This window comes from Rutilus rutilus (assembly GCF_951802725.1).
Source record: "Rutilus rutilus genome assembly, chromosome: 20".
NCBI lineage: Eukaryota > Metazoa > Chordata > Actinopteri > Cypriniformes > Leuciscidae > Rutilus > Rutilus rutilus.
In genome coordinates this window covers 32,178,577-32,198,975 of record NC_140225.1, presented here as the reverse complement: position 1 = coordinate 32,198,975, position 20,399 = coordinate 32,178,577, and the positions used below count along the sequence as shown (strand labels likewise).

Sequence of the window (20,399 nt, the reverse complement as noted above, 5' to 3'; positions counted from 1 at the left end):
TAGAATACTATGGCGAAATATCACCTCATGAATATTATTAAGATATTGTTAAATTTGCTTGATATTCTTCCATGGCAAAGATGATCGTATATCATTAATAAATTAATGATCCTATTATATTAATCAGATAGCAGTGACGCAACCTTATTTCCCTCCACCAACGAAGGCGTGGCTTATGAATATTAATTAGCAATCCTTCGTCATAGTAGTTTTAGTACCTTTAATTCGCGGACGGGAAGTAGCTGGACACCCACCTTACAAATCAGATGCGTGCTCTAGGATGCAGTTAAACCCTTTCATTTGGTCGAAACAATATTTTCTTTATAGTATTTCTGTCACTAAACACCAGCGGCTTCCACGCATATAGTAACAACTGACGTACAGTGTGACGTATCACTGTTGTTAAAGTGAATCATCTTTACTGTAGGGATGCTGAGCTTTAGGCAGGAGGCCTGAAACCATCATTTCTACAGCGTATCATTCATCCATCATCCTCCCAGCGCGATGGAGGAGATTCTTCGCAAGCTCCAGAAGGACGCGTCGGGCAGCAAACATAAAGCGATGCGGGACGCGTGCGGCGTCGCGCGCGGTAAGACGCACCTGAGAGTCTGTGAGCGATGAATCAAATGCACATTCAGAACAGATGGACGCGCGTGAACGCTTATTAAAAATAATGTTTTAGAGCAGTCAGAGCAAAAGTGTGCCCGCCTTTCACGGATGTTCATTTACTGCAACTGAATCCTCATAACAGCTGTTACAGGATGTCTTTTTAAATTGCATATTATTTTTTTAGAACAGCATGATAATAAACATGCGAATTGAAATCAAATTAAATAGTTTAATTTCCAGTGGGCACTCATGCAATGAGCCTATATGTGCATGCGACCTGTGTGCATTTAAACCATGTTTATGTGAATATTATAGTGCTGAATGGTTTGGCTTCAAACCTCCTTATTTTTAAAATGCATGCAGTCAAAAATGAAAAAAAGTCCTATGTTAATAGTATGTTTTTGGACATGCACTATGAGTACTTTTGGAATACCATGCAAATTCAGTCAAACATGTTTATATGAATAGTGTATGTTAATAATATGAAATTATGTTTTTTTTTACCATAATTGAGGCATGGTAAAGCCACGGTACTTTTAAATGACAGTCTGTAAAGAAGCTTCTATGTTTTAATGATTAATTTAATCTTTTAATGGCTACTTTATTTTTTCTTTTGCTGGTAATTAAGATATTATAGTTATTTTGTACATTCGTCCTTTGCTTTAGTTTGATCCAGAAATTAATAAAATAACAGCAACATTACTATTATTATTATATCAGACAGAATATTTAGTGGAAATAACACACACAAAAAAATATTGTATTAATAATAATAAATTATAACAAATATTCAAATTTATTGTAAACTTTAATATAATAAATATTTAAAGTGTTATAGATGTTCTAGGCTCGTTCTAAGTTATTCTGTGTTCTTGTGTTGTGTAGGCTGTTTAGTAGATGGGCAAAGGCAGTAGTTGAAGATGATGTGGAGCTTCATGCACTTAATTGACCTTTCATTGTTTCAGCATTGAATATCACACACTGCCAGTCATGCTGTGCCAACAAATGAGGGGCTCAAAACTGATGCTCTTCAACTCTGGCTCATTTTACAGGATCAATGAATTCCCAGATGACAGTATAGGAAGGCCTGGTTTGGGATTTTATCATGAGTAATTTTATTTCACAATAACGACATATATCTCAATACAGTTATTTTTGCTTTAAATTAGGGTGCAAAAATACCTCCCCCTGTCGGTGATTGGTTGGAACACTATTTGTTTTGGTTTTGAGTGGTTGGTGAAACCAATTGTTTTTGTGTGCAGATTTCAGAGCCTAGGCTGCCTACAGAGAAGCGTTTTTTTGACGGCATGCTTATGGGGCGGGCAGCTAGCGGATCGTTAGGAAAGATTAGATGAGTGTGATAAAAAGAATTTGGGCCTGAAATCACTGATACAACCTTTAAAGGGATACTCCACTTTTTGGGGGAAATAGGCTCATTTTACAACTCCCCCAGAGTTAAACAGTTGAGTTTTACCGTTTTCAAATCCATTCAGCCGATCTCCGGGTCTGGCGGTCCCACTTTTAGCATAGCTTAGCATAGATCATTGAATCGGACAAGACCATTAGCATCTCTCTCAAAAAAATGACCACAGAGTTTCAATATTTTTCCTATTTAAAACTTGACTCTTCTGTAGTTACATCGTGTACTAAGACCGACGGAAAATGAAAAGTTGCGATTTTCTAGGCTGATATGGCTAGGAACTATACTCTCATTCCTGCGTAATAATCAAGAAACTTTGCTGCCGTACCATGAGTCCAGCAGTCGTAATGATATGTCATTTTTTTTGAGAGAGATGCTAATGGTCCTGTCCGATTCAATGATCTATGCTAAGCTATGCTAAAAGTGGTACCGCCAGACCCGGGGTTCGGCTGAATGGATTCGAAAACGGTAAAACTCAACTGTTTAACTCTGGGGGAGTTGTAAAATGAGCCTATTTCCAAAAAAAGTGGAGTATCCCTTTAAAAACGCATGACGCCGCAGCACATCAACGCCACGTGAGCGTAACCGCGATAGACACGATAGTCCAAAATCTCTACTGGTCGACAGATTTCTACCGGATAATCGTGTCTACCAGTATATATCGCCCACCCCCAATTTAAATAGTTAGGAATGATGGGGTTTCAAAGAATGTTTATTCATATTGAAATGATGTTAATTTGTTTGAATGTGTTTAATTTTTATTATATCGGTTTTCTAATTTTATATACTTTTCCCCTAATTTTCCTTGCGGTTGTACAGAGACCCTTCAAGCTCAGAATGGATCAGTTAAAATACCCCCATCTAAACTCAGGCAAGTGTTTTGATTCCATACACCATATTTGTATTGTCAGCATTTGTATTTTCTCAGATATACTTTCTCACATAATCTTTATGATCCATGCTTAATCCATAAAAGACAATGCACATTTATTAGAATTTGCACATGTGAAAACGCATTGATAAGTATTAAATTACCAAATGCATAAGAATTGTTCCTTAGCAATTTTCTGGCTATACCATTGAAATGGGATTGCTTTTTGTTTTTAGCTTCTTCTATATTTATTCAAATAGCTGATGCTTTAATTCAAAGTGTCTAACAAATGATCTCAGAATCATCCGAGGCTGACAGTGACACTGGAAACTGCTTCAATACTCTTCATGAGTTTCTCTTTCATGTTCTGCGTTGTTAACTGTGAACTGTTTCTGTGCAGAGAGAAGTGTTTTTTCCCTCTTCGGTTGGCACTGGAGTCTAAAAACACTAAACTGGCTCAGACTGCCCTCACTGGAATGCAGGTGTGTGTGTGTGTGCATTACTCAACACTTCACGTTTTAAAGACGTACGGAATTATTTAGGTACACTAAGATAAAGCAGGACACGATATATTTGGTCTCTGATTTATTTAATGGTATTTGCAAAGCCAATGTTAGACTCATAACTCATTTCGTGATGTTTGTACTATGGACACGAATAGACCATATCTTTGGACTAGAATATACAGAATTTATAGTAAAAACGGAAGCTGTGGTTGCCATAACTAAATCAGTTTTACAGATTGAACTTAAATTTATAGTAAAAATAGTAAGCAGTAAGCGATTTCTGAGAAGCACTGTTGATATTTGAAATCAACCCAATCAAACACACCCCTCCCTTCATTGCTCCGCCCCCAAAATGCATGAACACACAATGCAAGAGTGGATGTCTGTTTACCATAGCTGAAGCAAAGCAAATAATGCTTTGTAAAAATAATGCGACGATGACTAACGAACGACAAGGAAGAATTAAAAATTTGTTTTAAAATAGAGTACACAAGAGTATAAACAAGCAAGAGTTTGTTGTTAGGCTCCAGACAAACAACGGCACTCAAAACTGTCCTGTTACTATAGACAACATTACAGTAACAGCATATCTTGGTTCTTGGCAAAACCAGTGTTACTCACGTATGGAGCAGAAACAACACAAATTCGCTGACGCAAATTTGCTCTCTCCTCCCACATCACGAGTGGACACGCCCCCTACTGCTGATTGGCTCTACTCCCTCATCATGAGTGGACACACCCCCTACTGCTGATTAGCTCTCCTCCCTCATCATGAATGGACACACCCCCTACTGCTGATTGGCTCTTTCTCTCTTCCCACAATATGAGTGACACACCCCCTACTGCTGATTAGCGCTCTCTCTCTCTCTCGCGCTCTCTCTCTCCTCCCTCATCATGAGTGGACACGCCCCCTACTGCTGATTGGCTCTCCTCCCTCATGTGTGGACACGCCCCCTACTGCTGATTGGCTCTCCTCCCTCATATGTGGACACACCCCCTACTGCTGATTGGCTCTCCTCCCTCATGTGTGGACACGCCCCCTACTGCTGATTGGTTACAAGTGTGTTGTGCTGCTCGATCTGATCCACTTTCAACAGCGTTTCTCAGAAATCACTTGCTGCACCTTAACTTAATGTTAAAGAGACACTTCTCCCAAAAATGAAAATCCTGTCATCATTTACTCACCCTCATGTTGGTCCAAACCTGTATGAGTTTCTTTCTTCTGCTGAACACAAAAGAAGATATTTTGAAGATTGTTGGTATCCAGACAGGTGATGGACCCCATTGACTTCCATAGCATTTTTTATCCTAAAAAAAATCAAGATTGCGATCCTTTAATGATTAATCGTGCAGCTCTGTATATATGCACTGACAACCAACTTGAAAAACACAGGTGGTGAAGAGAAAGACACACGGTAAATCAAAGTTGAAGATGAACAGAAACTTATAAGATGACTTGTTTTTTTCACGTCCAAAAACTGTACATTTAACATTATTTTACTGAAAGTAAATGAAATGTCTCATTTGATCTATACGTTTTTTTTTGTGTATAGAGTAAGTGAACTTACCATTAACCAATTAAAAGGTTTTTACATTTTAACAGATTTTAAAACTATGATCAATTTTACAGTGAATGCCTAGCAATGTGGTGGCAAGTTTTGCATGCAACCATTCACATCTTATACGTTTATAATTCAGCTTACAAACATGGCAAGATGACCAGTGTTAGTTTTTTTTTGGTTAGTTTATACTGTTCTCAGCCTTTTGCATGTTTTTCTGTTGACAGAAGATCCTGTGTGAGGACTGCTTTGCTGCTGTGGAGACCGAGGTACCAGAGAAGCAGCTCTTGAGTCAGATCCTGGAGGCCATCAGGGTGACGCCCGCCTTACATGAAGACCTGCAGGTGGAGGTCATGAAGGTGTGTGTGTCTCCTTCACCATCATCAGTGTGTGTGTGTGTGTGATTTGCAGCGTTGGGCATTTACTTTAAAAAAGTAATTTGTTATAGTTACTAGTTACTTCTCACAAATAGCAAATGAGTTAGTAACCGAGTTACATCATTATACAAGTAACTAAATACCAGGGAGAGTAACTATTGTATATATTGCAATATTAAATATGTTAAATAGAAATAGAATACACTAAATAGAATAAATTATTATGATAAAACATTGTACACTAATCTACACTATTTTAATGTTGCTGTGGGACAATGTGAGAGACACCTATTCAATTCAAAATGTTATTGTAATTATTAAATAGTATTATCATTACTATAGTGGAACAATAAAACACAATATATGATTTAGAACTTTTTTCTAAACTAAGACGCCCATTCACTCTCATTATAAAGCTTGAGTCAGGACATTTTTGAACATAACTCTGATTGTCTTCGTCTGAAAGAAGAAAGTCATATACACCTAGGATGACTTCAGGGTGAGTAAAATCATGGGGCTAATTTTCATTTTCAAGGTCACGCCGGCGCCGGCAGAAGTACCGCCCCACTGTTTACAATGCGACCGTACGTAGGAGGATAGTTCAAATAGTATTGTTTGCTATTATATATATAGTAATAGTATTCAGTGAATATGAATATGAATAGTATATGAATAACATTTTGATGAATATGAATAGTAGCTCAAATAGTATTGCCGGCGCCGGCGTGACCTTTCAACGTGATGATGTAGTTCCCTGTCCGTTTGTTGATCAGCTCAATCCCAACTATTGAAGGTAAAAAGTCTATAAATGATATAATTTTTTTTTAAATGACCCATCGTTTCGCTAGATAACAACCTCTTCTTCAGCTGTGGTCGCGTACAGCCCGTTTAAACACTTCAAAGACTTTTAAAACTGCATTGATTTGGACTTAAAAACGATGGTAACCATTGAAGTCCATTGTTAGAAGAAAAATCCAGAAATGGTTTCCTCAAAAAACATAATTTCTCTCCCACTGAGGAAAGAAAGACATGGATATCTTGGATGGCATTGGGGTGAGTAAATTATTAGGAAATGTTCATTTTGGGGTGAACTAATCCTTCAAGTGAGCTCAATTATAGTAACGCCACATTTTATTGTCAGTAACGGTAACGGCGTTGTAACGGGGGAAACAGTAATTCGCTTGATTACTAGTTACTGAAAAAAATAACGCCGTTTATTTATAATGCCGTTATTCCCATCACTGGTGATTTGGTCTGAATAGTCAGTGTAAAACATTGTGTTGCTTCTATCAGGCTTAATTAATTCAGTGTCAGCTCTGCACCTGTCGTGTGATTGGACAGATTTGCAGCATTACTGGCACACGTGTGTCCATACACACACTGTGTTTCTCATCTCCTGTTTCTAATACTGAAGTGTTAATCAAGTGGCTGTTATTTTAAACAGCTAATGTTTTTAAGTTCTTTGTGTTGTAGGTCCTGCTTTGTGTCACCTACTCCTCTACATTTGAGATCAATGGGCACAACATGTTGAGAATTGCTGAGGTGAGACATGCTTTATTGACGTTTGACTGACAGAATGAGACAGCGAATTGCAAATTGCTAATCTGACGTGACTCTGAAGTCCTTGTCAAAGGCCTATTAAAGACTGCTGCGCTGTGAAGATGTGCTTTAATGAGGACGATGCAGCAGTTTGGGTCACACTTATACAGTGTGCAAACCGCTTGCATACAAACCCTGAGAATGTGATCGCCTTCTATTGCCTTCATGTGACTTTTTCTGTACTGATTTTTTTTCTGTCATTTTAGGACCATTAAGGACCATATATATACAGTATTGTATTCATTTTCATAGCAATTAGGCACATTGCCACTATTTTTCATTGCAATAATGCAAAACCCCCCCCCAAAAAAATTCCATTACCATTACTTTAATTAGAAAAAAAACAAAAAAACTAAAAAACAATCATATATTATTTATAATATATAAAATAAGGTATTCATGCATCACCTTTTTTTGCTGATTTAAAGGGATAGGTCACCCAAAAATGATAGTTTTGTCATTATTTATTCACTTACTTTCTCTCGTGGACCACAAAAGAAGTTATTTTTAAATATGACTCAGTGTTCTTTGTCCATAAAATGAAAGTCAATGGGGTCCAATGTCGTTTTGGACCCCATTGACTTTCATTGTATGGACATAAACATTTTAAATATTATTCAACACTTTTTGTGTGTGTGTGTGTGTGTGTATTTTGCAGAAGAAAAAAGTCATACAGATTTGTGAATAAATGACGACAGAACTTTTATTTTCTTAAAAGTTTTCTTTTCCAATAATTGTCATTTTAAGGGAAATTTTAGATATGAACCATACATGCAGATTTTAGTTGCGTGAACACTGTCAGACAGTCGCATGCTAAGCGATCAGATCTCACACTGCTTGTCAGTGCAGACTGGTGTCTAACTTTATTATCTTGCTCCTGGTTGGCCATAAACGGCTCATAAAAGCACATCATCATGTGTAAATGTGTCTGGTATTGGCAGACTGCTCTTATTTTCACACAGGACTGTTGAGGAGCCCCAGGGAACGGGCCATAAACAACGAGGCATGTGCAGTCACACAGCAGACCCATCAAGTGTTTGAGTACTGCATTTGATAACAGAATATCAAAGCATGTGTGTTTATTTTAATCCTCAGCTAGCCGTGCATTAATACATGATAGTGCATTCAAATCATTTTAATGCACAGCTAGCCGTGGATTATGCTGCTTATATACCATGGTCATTTGAGGTTAAAGCTGTTATTGAGCACTAAATGTGACTGGAAGGGTTAAAGTGGTAGTTATTTTCATCAGTTACGGCTCGTCAGATACGATACTCCCTCGTTGCTGAGAAATAATGTTGCGATTCAGTAGCGAAGCTGTTTTATTAATATAAGTCGTGCGGGAGTGATGATGATAACAAGTTTCTGTGCTCCTGAATGTTTCACTATCTATCTAAGTGTGTGTGCGCTTCAATAAAAGCAGCGCATTAATATAGAACAGTGATTAAACTGACTGAAACTACCTGTGCATTTTTTTTTTATTGCACGTATTCCAACCAATCAGAATCGAGTATTCAGACAGAACATGGTATAAAGAATAACATGAGATTACAACATAACAACACAATTGTAGGTAGTTTGTAAGGTATAAATAATAAAACAAAAGATATAACTACTGATCAAAGTAAAGACAAATGCTATTTGGATGATTTATGGTTGCCGAACGTTAATGGAAGTTGTCCATAGTTAATGTGATAAACTACTCCTGCGGAACATCCACTAAAACCACCTTCACACCACTTGATTAATTCTCATCGCAAAATTGCTTAGAAATATGACATTAGTTCTGAGAAAAGCTCTAGCTGGCACTTGGTTTGATGTAATCTATTAGATATGCACACGTTTGTTTCCAATTATTATTTTGGGGCCACTAAACGAGTTGATTATTTCCTATTCTTTTGACTGAGCGTTTTGATTTCATATAAGGCAGTTGTTTTTCAGTGACTAAGACACGGTGAAGGCCTTTCCCCTGACATCTCACTTCCATCATGAAACTAATGTTCCAGCGGTGTGTCATTGGTTGCTGTGGTTACAGGTGATAGTGCCACGTCTTAGATCCTTTTTCCGTGACCGAGCGAGCCGCACAACGGCAGATGCTCAGCTCAGTCTCTCTGTTTGTTTAATGGAAGATTCCATTTCAGGGTCACTTTGTTGATCGGGATTAACAGAGACTTTTCCACATCATAAACACACGCTTGCAGCAGGGTCACTATTTTATTTTGTTGAGCAATCAATCAAAAGCATGACGTTCAATCAAAAAATTTCATCGAAGACCTCTTTCTTTCTTTCTTTCTTTCTTTCTTTCTTTCTTTCTTTGAGTGATGGCCAACTATTTCAGTGCCCTTGGATCCGATTTTTTTTTTTTTCCTTTCTATTTCTTCTGTTCAATTTCACCCTATCTAAATGTATTTCTAAATGCATGTTATAGATCTTGTGAATGATTCATTCATGTATATGTTATATAAAAAAATAATAATAATTGACCTAGAAAAAACAACGGCCCCTGTGAAGTCCTTTTTCCCTCCCAAATTCCTTTTATTTTCTATTACAATTTTTCTGGATTCCTATTTAATAGTTCAAATAAATTCTAGTAATCAAAAATTTAACGTAATTTTAGGGCCCTGAAAAATTTAGTGTTTTCCAATTTCCTTTTCCTGAATTCTATTTTAATGGGTTAATTACATTTTGATAAAAAACAATCATGTCTAATCAATTGAATAATATCGTACATATTTTTACAATAATAAGGCCCTATAAAAAGGTTTTTTTTTTTTTTTTTTTTTTTTTTTTTCTGTAATAAATGTGCTAAGTGACGGGTACGTTAAGCCAGGCCCAGTGTTTTGTACGTGAGTGCTCAGTAGTTGCTGAAGTACTCAGTAAACTCAGTGAACATGCAAAGCGATGTTCACTGGCTTTATGTCTTTTAAAATGTAATCAAATGAAAATGAGTAAATTATATTTCTGGCAACCACAGTGCTGCACTACAAAGGTTTACTGTTAAAATTAATACATGGAAGAAAAATATAGTTTTAATAATTGTATTATTATTATTATTATTATTAATTTGAGAAGTACATTTCACTGTACAGTAGTAATATAATAGCATTTTCTGTGTGTATCTGGAGATTGTTTTCTCTCAGAGTGGCTCCGGAGCTGAAGTTCATGTGTTCCCGTCCTCATATAGTGAGACGGCAGAGGCTGAAAACACCACGAGCGTCACGCATGCTTTGGACCCGTTTAACCATTTAACCTTTTGGAATCATGTCCATGACTTTGTGTGTGTGTGTGTGTGTTCATATAGAAAGTGCCAAAACCTTAACCAGTCAACCAAGTTTCGAACCATTCTGATGTAGTAAACATTCTTAAAAACCATAACATAAAATCTTTTGGTAAAAAATGACTGAAGAGCACCAGAGGGATAATCACATTTGACGTGCAAAATATCTCCAGTGGCTTTAAAAGGGAATGATGGTACCTTTCATTGCCACAGCGGAACAAAGGCAGTTTTACATGACGGATATTAGAAGTTGCTCAATCTCTGTGTCTTTGTGTGACTCCAGGTGTGTATCGAGACGTACATATCGAGTTGTCATCAACGCAGTATCAACACAGCGGTCAGGGCGACTCTCAGCCAGATCCTCGGAGACCTCGCTCTACAACTACGCCATAGACAAGAAAACACAGTGAGCCACGTTTCACAGAGCTTTATCAATCACAAGCTCATATCTATAATCTCGTATTACACAGCTCTCTGAAATATGCTTGTGTGATTGGTCAGTGGTGGCATTCTGTAGTTAAATATTTTGGTAACACTTTACAATAAGTTCTCATTTGTTAACATTACAAACATGAACTAACAGTGAGCAATATACTGTATATATTTTAATCTTTGTTAATGTTGTTAATAAAACTTCTCAGGTTATGCATGTAAACCATGGTTCCCTGAGAATAGGGATCGAGACGAGGGAAAGCCTCAGGCATGAATGGTGTCTGAAGCATGTGTATAAAACATAGACTGTAAAAAAATAAGCCCAAAGTGGGCGGAGCCGGCCGTCGCCATCTTGGCAGCTCCCGGATAACCGAAAATGGGGTTAAAAAAAGAGGCGGATTAGCTGAGGTGACGTGACACTAACAGACAGCAGACAAACGGCTAGTAGTGACATCAGCGGCAATCCACCTGTCACTCAAGTGGCCACGCCCTTAATTATGCAGAACTTTAAGGCTTAATATGATTTAAACGGATGAGTTATACAAATATTCACTCCCCTCACAGTTGTCATGAAGGGCAAAATTAGCTATATAGACCAAAACCACTTTTTGTACCAGGCTGTAAACATGTTTATTTCTGCTGTAAAGTTGGGCATTTTAACATGAGGAGTCTATGGATTGACTCTCTTTTGCAAGCTGTCTCTAGTGGCCAGTCGATGAATTGCAGTCACTTCCGTGTCGGATTCAAGAGAGAGACCGGAAGGTTGCCGCTTGTTTAGACTCAAGTTTCAGACACCAGTCATGCCGGAGTCATTCCCCATAGCGCCCTCTAGGGGATGCAGCGTGAGTTACCTTTCGAAAGGGAAATACATTTGTTCATTGTTTGTTCATGTTAGTTGACAACTAATTTACAAGAACAAATTTTGATTTGAAAAATGTATTTGTAAATGTTACAATTAACATCAAGATTGATAAATGCTGTAGAAGTAGAACATTTGTTTATTCTTAGTTCCTATTAACAAAGGAAACCTTGCTGTAATGTGTTATAATTTTTTTTAATAAGATTTATTTTTTGATAAGTAGCCATGCAAATAAGCTACTCTAATTTTTCATTTTTAGATTTCTCAAACATTTCTTGAATGTTAAGCATGATTTGATTGTTATGAAATTGGCATTTTATAATGAGTCTGGTTGGATTTTTACAGGGCTTTGATGGCGAGGAACGTTGCATACCTGTGCACCAGCGCAAAGGTACACGCAGTCAGTGAGCCATGAAAACATGCTTTCACTTGCCAAGTTTTTGACATGGCTCATCTGTCAAACTATCCGTTTAATCATTTTCATGTTGCTGATAAACCATAACCACTTTCATGTCTCAACTGATGATAACAGCTGCCAGTTAAACCGTCACAGCTCTGCTCTGGAATCTACACACAAAGGTTTTTCCTTTTTTACGAGCCATAGTCAAGTCAAGTTAAGTCAAGTATATTTGTATAGCGCTTTTCACAATACAGATTGTATCAAAGCAGCTTCACAGTATAGTCCTCATGAGTGTGTTGCTAAGATAAAAACACAGTATCTAATGAGCATAAAAATACATCACAGGCACAAATATTGAGGTAATTAGTCGATTTTTAACTTGATTAAACTGTTTTTATTGATACTTTTCAATATGTAATGAATAACATATAAGAGCCATTTTAGTTTATTCCACCATGTTCGATTTAATATCACTATTATTGTTATTTTATTATTTATTTATTTTAAACTGAGACTTGTATTGCCTTCTCTGTGAGGTATACATGCAATGCTGTCTTAGAACTGGGTCAAATTAAAGGTTTAGTAAGTGATTTCTGTTGGGTTAGGGTTATATTGTTGATTTGTAAAAAAATCACCAAAACAAACACGCCCCTTCCCAATAGGATCACACCCCTATTGACATAGCTCCGCCCCTATGCTCCTCCCCCATTATGACTGGACACACCCCTTACTGCTGATTGGCTACAAGTGTTTTAGTGCCAGGTCCGATCCACTTTCAACAGTGTGTCAGAAATCGCGTACTGCACCTTTAAGGTATCTTAGATGGCAGTATACACTTATGTGGTTGGAAGTGTGCTGAAATACAAATACAAAATGCAGTGGCCACACATTTTATCATGACTTGAATTTGTAGTCTTTTAGGCTATTCTGTCCTATGAAAGACGGGTTTGGCCTTGACGAAATAGATGCCTTTAATTGCTGTTAAGAAAACTCATTAGGTACAGATCTGTAATGTTTTACGTACATAGTCTGATTTATAATTAATATTCACAACGTTTTTTTGAGTGCAGAAAAAAAAGGAACATGTAATTGGTTCACCTGTTATAAATTGCTCGCTTACAGTTTTTATGTGTAATAACTGTAGTTATGTAAATGTGTATGTATGTTTTCAGATGTCTCTCCTACTACTGATGCGCTGTATGAAGATGTTGTTATGGTGCTCACTGTTTTCTGCGACAAGCTGGAGTCTGTCTCAAAGTAAGCTTTACATGTTATTAACTTGTTGTAGTCATTATTAGTAGACTAGTATTAGTGATTACTATTATTAGGAGTGTTTGTTTAGATGAGAATCACTTTTACCATAGAACCTACTGAGCAAAATCTTAACGCTAAGAATTAAACTTCTGGCAAAATGCATGATTGATGCGTCAAATCGTGTGTCTAGTTAAGGAGAGGAGTGCTAATACTTTTCTGTTGTATGATTTTTGCCTGATGAGGAATAAAAGGGCATAAAAATCCCATTGACTTGCATTGAAGGCGAAACACGAGCAATAACTTGGGACCAGGGGCCAGTTGCAAAAACTGCTAAGACTAGTAAATATATAATATAGTCAATGCTGACTTTGAGCAAAGACTCAAATCTGTCATACTCTGTGTCAGAATATGCCTACTTCCTTACTATACAGTCGGTGAAAGTAGTATGAAGTAGTATGTCTGAATTTGACAGTGAAAAGTAGGCGAACAAAGCCAACATGATGGATGTAGTACACCCAGATTTCATTTATATTACATACATTCATAGTATATAGAATGTACTTTTTTAAATGGTAATTATGAAGTTTGTTCCTCATGAAATGTTGCGCTAGTGTTTCATCAATGTGACAAGAGAAATGTGTGTTGTTCCTCTTCAGTGAAAACCAGCTGCTGCAGTTGCTGTACCTGGAGTGTATTCTGTCTATGCTGAGCAGCTGTCCTCCCACAATGCACCTGCATCGTAATTTCACTGACCTCGTCTGGTGAGACTTGTTTAAATCAAGGATGTTGCCACTTTAACATAGCTCAGGTTACGCATAAATACGACTTTTTATTTTATTTTAATTAATTTACAATGAATTGCATCATATTAACATCATTGTTAACATCAATTGACAGCCCTCATAATCATACGTTTTACCATATGATTGCAAGTGTGAATAAATGACTTTTTAATGTGTATGTTTTAAGCTTACACTGTAAGTGAAAAAAAAAAACTGGCAAAACATTAATTAATTAATTAATTAACATTAATTCATTACATTTTCAACTATTTGTACAGTATGTAAGTATTAAGGTCTGCATGAAATGAAAGTTGTGATGTATATTAGAGTGAAACGGCTTCCGGAATAAGAAAGAAATGTGGGCGGGGCTTGATTTTGTCTGTGGGGAATTGATTGGATGGTTGAGTTTTGCTATTGGTGGATCTCATGTGAGTGACAGGTTGCCCCGCCCTCATCATCAGAGAAGAGAAGAGATGTCTCTTCAAGAGGGAGGGGAAGTTATTCTGATTAAAATTTATGAGGCTCATGAATAAAATAAATAAATAATGTGCACTGATAAATAATTTATGATAAATACTAAAATAATCCATAAAAAATTAAGAATTGCCTATTTTGATTTCATGCTGACTTTAGTCAGCTAAAAAATGATGGTCTAAAAGTATTCTCCACCATAATTCAACCATGGTATTAGCAGGGTATGTCCAAAAAATGTAATCAATGTACTATATCCAATAAACACGCCTATTTATTTTTTTTGTAAACGCATAATCTCAGTTTGTGTCACTTTGGTCTTACAAATTGATTATTATGATTCTGAGAGGAACATGGTGCGATTATACATCATCAGTGTGTCCTGTCTATACGCAGGAAGCAGTTGTGTCCAACTCTGGTGGTGATTATGGGAAACCCAGCGAGTGATAAAAGCATCACCTCTGCCCACGGTGGGCAATCTCAGGACTCAGACGCGGCCCCAGGGACAGGGGTCTCGGATCAGGGCCGGGGTTCTGGCTGCTCGTCGAGCGCTCCCGGCATGATCGGGCCGGTCGTTCGCACCATCTGCTATGTGGCCGCAGAGTTAGTCCGTCTGGTGGGCTGCATCGAGTCCATGAAGCCGGTTTTGCAGTCCCTGTACCACCGTATTCTGCTCTACCCCCCACCCCAGCACAGAGTGGAGGCCATTAAGATTATGAAGGAGGTGAGAAATCACAGATAGGACTGTGACACACCAAACTGACAACAAAGAACTAGCTTCATGTCACCAGTGTCTGGGCCACAAAGTTGCGCTTGAACACACTGCAAACACTACATTCGACTTCCAACCAGTGTTGCCAGACGTACGATAATTATCGTATTTGTACGATCATTTTGGTTCCACTTTATCTCGATAGTCCACTTTAGACATTCTACTAACTATAAGTAGCTTTGAAACTACATGTCAACTAGTAGTCATTAGAGTATTAGTAGTCTGTAGTAGACTGTTAGTAGACTGTTACCACCAAAAAAGAACTGGTTCGGAACTGGTGCTGGTTCAACTTGCGAATCTTCTCAGAACCTGTTTGTTTTTCCACTGACTAGAGAGCCCAGCGAACGACGTCGTTACGTCACTGTGTACGTTGCCATACGTCTTAGCTTTCGCCAACTTCAAGCATAACAATTACAATGGCGGACTACATCCATTAGTCAAATGTTTCTCCTGGCTTTGTGATCCTATATTGGGGTCAGAAGAAGACGTTTAGAACACATTTGTGCTGCTCGTCTGGATTACTAAAGACGGAGGTTACGTTCCAGAAGAAGTTCGACAATAACCCGCCCCCAGCCCCCAACGTAAGCATGACGTGGTAAAAGAAGGGTTCTAGTCCAGCAAAGAGTTGGTGCCGCTTTGGAAGCAATTTTCCTGGCAGAGAACCGGTTCTTTGACTGTCGAAACACAAAGAACTGGTTCGCGAGTAGGCACCGGCTTCGAACCGGCACCAGCACTGCTTTGGTGGAAAAGGGGTATGTGAGGTTAGGTGTTAGGTTTCGGGTTAGTAGAATAAGTTGACTTGTAGTTGGCCAAGTTACTTATAGTCAGAAGAATGTCTGTTGTTGAGCATCAAAATAAAGAGTTAGCAGATATTAAGCAGAAAGTCTACTAATACTCTAATGACTGCTAGTTGGCATGAAGTTGCAAAGTTACTTATAGTTAGTAGAATGTCTGAAGTATACTATCGAAATAAAGTGTTACCATCATTTTTACCTATGTATGATGTTCGATCATTGATGAATAAAATCCCATAATGTATGATCATTTCAAAATTTGAAGACACTTCAAATTATGGTCGTTGTAATCATAGGGCTAAAGCAAGGGGGTATTTGACTCTGGTAAGCATATCCATAGCAGACTAGGACTGGCCTTGGACAAGATTTTTCCTCTTTTGTAAAGCCATATAAATGCTGTTGTGGTTTTTGGTTGTAGTTTCCCCTCATCACTAGAAAAGTTTACCAAACTATGATGACTCACTTGTCAGAAATGTGAAAGACATTATAAAAGCATCTTGTTAAATGCCCCAGATATTTGAATGTATCTTTAGCGCCCCCTTGTGTCCTGAGGTTTTCTGTCCTAATAAGCATGCTGTTGTTCCTCTCGCCCCCTGCAGATTGTGGGAAGCCCCCAGCGCTTGTTTGACCTGGCTGGTCCATGCGTCATTGAACATGAGACAAGAAAGAGGTCTTTCTCTAAAAGGAAGTCACACCTTGATCTTCTCAAACTGTAAGATATTTTGTTTCTAATTCTATGACAATCAGACATTTAATGGTCAATTCACACTGCACCGACAGACGCCGGCCAGGCTGACAATCACCAGATTACTGTACGTCACTTTTCAGACTAGACAAACACGAAACGCCAACAGGGGAAACACACTGATCCGAGTCCGACCAAACCAGATGAACATGTCTGTTGCCGTTGACCGGTGTCAGTCAAGGCAGTGTAATTGGCCTTAAAAGTGTATCTTAAGCCAAGTCAAGTCAAGTCACCTTTATTTATATAGTGCTTTATACAATACAGATTGTTTCAAAGCCTCTACACAGTAATAAACAGGAAAATAACAGAATCAATGATGCAAACTTCATTAAATATGAGACCATTTCAAATTCTGCGGCTATAAAGACAATAGTGTCATTATTCAGATCACGTCAGGTCCGTGTCGGTTCAGTAACAGTTCAATTCATCAATTATGAAACAAGTTCAATTCAGCAATAAGCAACTCTACAGAAGACAATAGTGTTGTTATTCAGCTTGAGCCAGTTCAGTGTTGATTCAGTTCAATAACGTCGATGCAAAATTTGACAATTTTGAAAAAGTCTATTCAGCTGTACAAAAGACAATTTTTCTCATCTGATAGTGCCTGTGCGGTAAAATTGATTTCAATTTTATATCATGTCTATATGATTCATGAAATTTATATATCAGGAATATCATGTGTCTTTTAAACACCAAATAAGCAAGGTCTGTGTCTTAAGTCTGTGGGCCACAGTTCCTTAAAGTCCCCCTGTGGTGAAAATCAAGTTTTAATGTTGTTTATATGTCTATGTGGTGTTTTTAATATGCTTTAAGACAAACCATGTATAAATTCATAGGTCGACACCATTGCTGAGTATTTTCTCCAAAGACAGTCTCAAAAACACGCTTTGAAATCGCTGGTTATTCTGACGTCACAAACTACCTTGTAACCAATCAGATCAACGTGTGATCGTCAACCAGTGGATCTCTGAGCTGAGCTGAGTGAGTGGAGGCGGGGCTCATTTGCATATTCATAGAACCGTGTATACTAAATGAGGCAAGGGTGTCGAGTTACATTCAAGATATTTTAAGGCATGTAGTTTTTTTCCAAGGAAAAAACTTTTAAATATGTCATTTTGGTGATCAAAGATGAGTTTTAAGGGATAAAATGATTGACTACAGTCCTTTTAAGTAATTTTTTTACTTATGAATGCCGCCATCTTTCCTATTTTCTCAGGGTAATGGATGGTATAACAGAAGCATGCATGAAGGGTGGAATTGAGGCGTGCTACTCCTCCGTCTCCTGCGCTTGTGCCCTATTGGGTGCTTTAGATGAGCTCAGTCAAGGGCGTGGCCTGCAGCAAGACCAGTCTCGAATGCTGCTGCGGCGATTGGATGATCTGAAGGAAGGGGCGGAGTCAATGCGTGAGTCTGTAGAACTCAACGAAGCTGATTTCCGCTGGCAGCGGCGCGTGCTTTCGGCTGAGAACGCCGCCTGGGAGACCAGCATCACTGAACGCAGCCCTGACATCAGCATCAGTGTCACGACTGACACGGGCCTGACCACTTTAGAGGGGGAGATTGGTCAGACCACTCTGGAAGGGGAAATGGGTCATACCACTCCAGAGGATTTTGGGGAGGGACAACGCCTACCATCGCCGTCTACCGGCGGGGCTGCAACGGGAACTCGCCCGGATCTGCCTGAATGTGTACGAGACAGTGGCGTCCCAGAAGCCCCGTCCAGTACCGCCCCTCCCGATGTAGTGCAGCGCAGTCACGGCTTGGCCTACCCTGACATCACCAACTTTCTATCTGTGGAGTCTCGGACACGCTCGCACGGCTCACGGTACAGCGAAAGTAACTTCAGTGCGGATGAGCAGGAGCTGTCGCGCACTGAGTTCGATTCGTGTGACCAGTACTCGATGGCTGCAGAAAAGGACTCGGGACGCTCCGATGTCTCCGACATGGGGTCTGACAACTGCTCTCTGGCTGACGAGGAGCAGACGCCGCGGGAGTGTCCCGGGCACCGTACGCTACGCACGGCTGCTCTGTCCCTGAAACTGCTGAAGAACCAGGAAGCAGATCAACAGAGCGCCCGGCTCTTTGTGCAGTCTCTGGCTTCACTTTTGCCTCGCCTGCTGGGACTGCACAGCACCACCGATGTAGATGTGTCCCTGCAGAACTTCTCTACCACCTTCTGTTCGGGTCTGCAAGCAGGTAACATGCTGAATGTTGTGTACAATAATTAACTGATAGCCCGTTTATAGACTACTGGCCTATATCAAGCGTAGCGTCAGTTCTGGCAGATCACGTTAGTCAAGCTCGCATCAGTGACTCTCAGCTGATCCTCTACCTATAGGAATACGACACCTATCACTGTATTCATATATAAGCTCCTTCAGTATTATCAGCAGCTATGGCGTTTCTCAGGAGGAATTACCCTCCTCCCTCCCCAGCTCCTCCTCTCTTCAGTCAGGATTTGGTATTCTGATTTCCCTTGAATCAGATTAAATTCTCTAATTATGTTGCACATTAAAATCTTGAATTAATGATATCTGCAATACATTCATGTTGGTTCTCTTCTGTTTACTGTGAGGGTGGTTATTGCTCTTATTCATGCTAGACTGCATGGATGCGCAGGGAGTTCTAGCCCAGAACAGAAGCATACCGCCAATCCAAAGTGTATGCTAATTGTCAGTCATATTTGACGATAGTGGTCCTGACAGAAATAACAAAATTTAGGGCAGAGGTGACCAGTCCTGCTCCTGGAGGGCCACTATCCTGTAGAGTTTAGGTGGGCTTGACTTTGGCTGTGACTGGATTTAACCACTCAGCGAGTTCAACATAAGTCTATACTATTTAAATACTGTGGTAGATTTTCCCCTACTCTCCTGACTTAAGTTTACCTGGGGCGTCTCCAAATGCGTCTACAGTCGACACTTTCAAAATTATACTCAGGTAAATTCACCACTGATCGCGTTGGTTGACGCCTAAGAGTAGCTATTCTTACCCCATAAAATAAAATGCCTAAAGGTACGTTCACACTACACGCGACCAAGCGACGCGATACCATTCATTTTCAATGGGGAGCGGGCGACTTCCGGCGACACGCGCGGTCGCGACCATTGGCGACTGGATGGGGCGTGTCTGGCGACGCGACAAAGTTGAGAAATGTTTAACTTTATGCAAATGAAGAGCGACTTTCGCGAGCGACAACCAATAGGAGTGAAGTCAGTGGAGCAAACGTGATCCGTCACTCTTCAGTGCAGCGTCTGAACGAGGCAAGATGAATGAGAAGTTTATTTTAGCAGTCAGAAACTGTCCAATAGTTTATGATGTCTCCGTGTACATACAGTGGTACTCGCCGTGCTGACTCCGAGCCCGAATGGTTTCGTGAACTCAGAAAGATCAGTATTTGCCCATTTGCTGCAGTTAAATAGCCGCGATAGCACAGGGCACTCGTGGTTTCTCATTCATCTTTAATATTATGCATTTTATGTACTGATCCCATTTATATTTAGACTTTTCCTTCCAAAATGTTAGCTTGTAGTGGCAAGAAAACAGATTTGTTGTCTACAACACGTAACATCCGTGAATGTCACTCACAAAACATTACCTAGGCAACCAGAAGTGAGAACGCCCACTAACGACCTCATCACCTGCCACTGGCGACATGCAGCGATAAAGTCGCTT

General features: G+C 39.2%; 1 protein-coding gene across 1 annotated transcript in view; it reads left to right on the top strand.

Annotated features, from left to right (window-relative positions):
* The first annotated feature begins 88 nt into the window (after nt 1–88).
* arfgef3 (ARFGEF family member 3) overlaps nt 89–20,399 on the top strand; it is a 58,954-nt gene continuing 38,643 nt past the window's right edge. The window contains exons 1-12 of the mRNA XM_084391442.1: nt 89–589; nt 2,849–2,900; nt 3,301–3,382; nt 5,193–5,324; nt 6,816–6,884; nt 10,502–10,624; nt 11,855–11,900; nt 13,082–13,166; nt 13,820–13,924; nt 14,813–15,140; nt 16,582–16,694; nt 17,944–18,923. Coding sequence (XP_084247568.1) covers nt 505–589; nt 2,849–2,900; nt 3,301–3,382; nt 5,193–5,324; nt 6,816–6,884; nt 10,502–10,624; nt 11,855–11,900; nt 13,082–13,166; nt 13,820–13,924; nt 14,813–15,140; nt 16,582–16,694; nt 17,944–18,923 — 2,200 coding nt within the window. The 5' untranslated portion in view covers nt 89–504. The remainder of the gene's footprint in view (nt 590–2,848; nt 2,901–3,300; nt 3,383–5,192; nt 5,325–6,815; nt 6,885–10,501; nt 10,625–11,854; nt 11,901–13,081; nt 13,167–13,819; nt 13,925–14,812; nt 15,141–16,581; nt 16,695–17,943; nt 18,924–20,399) is intronic.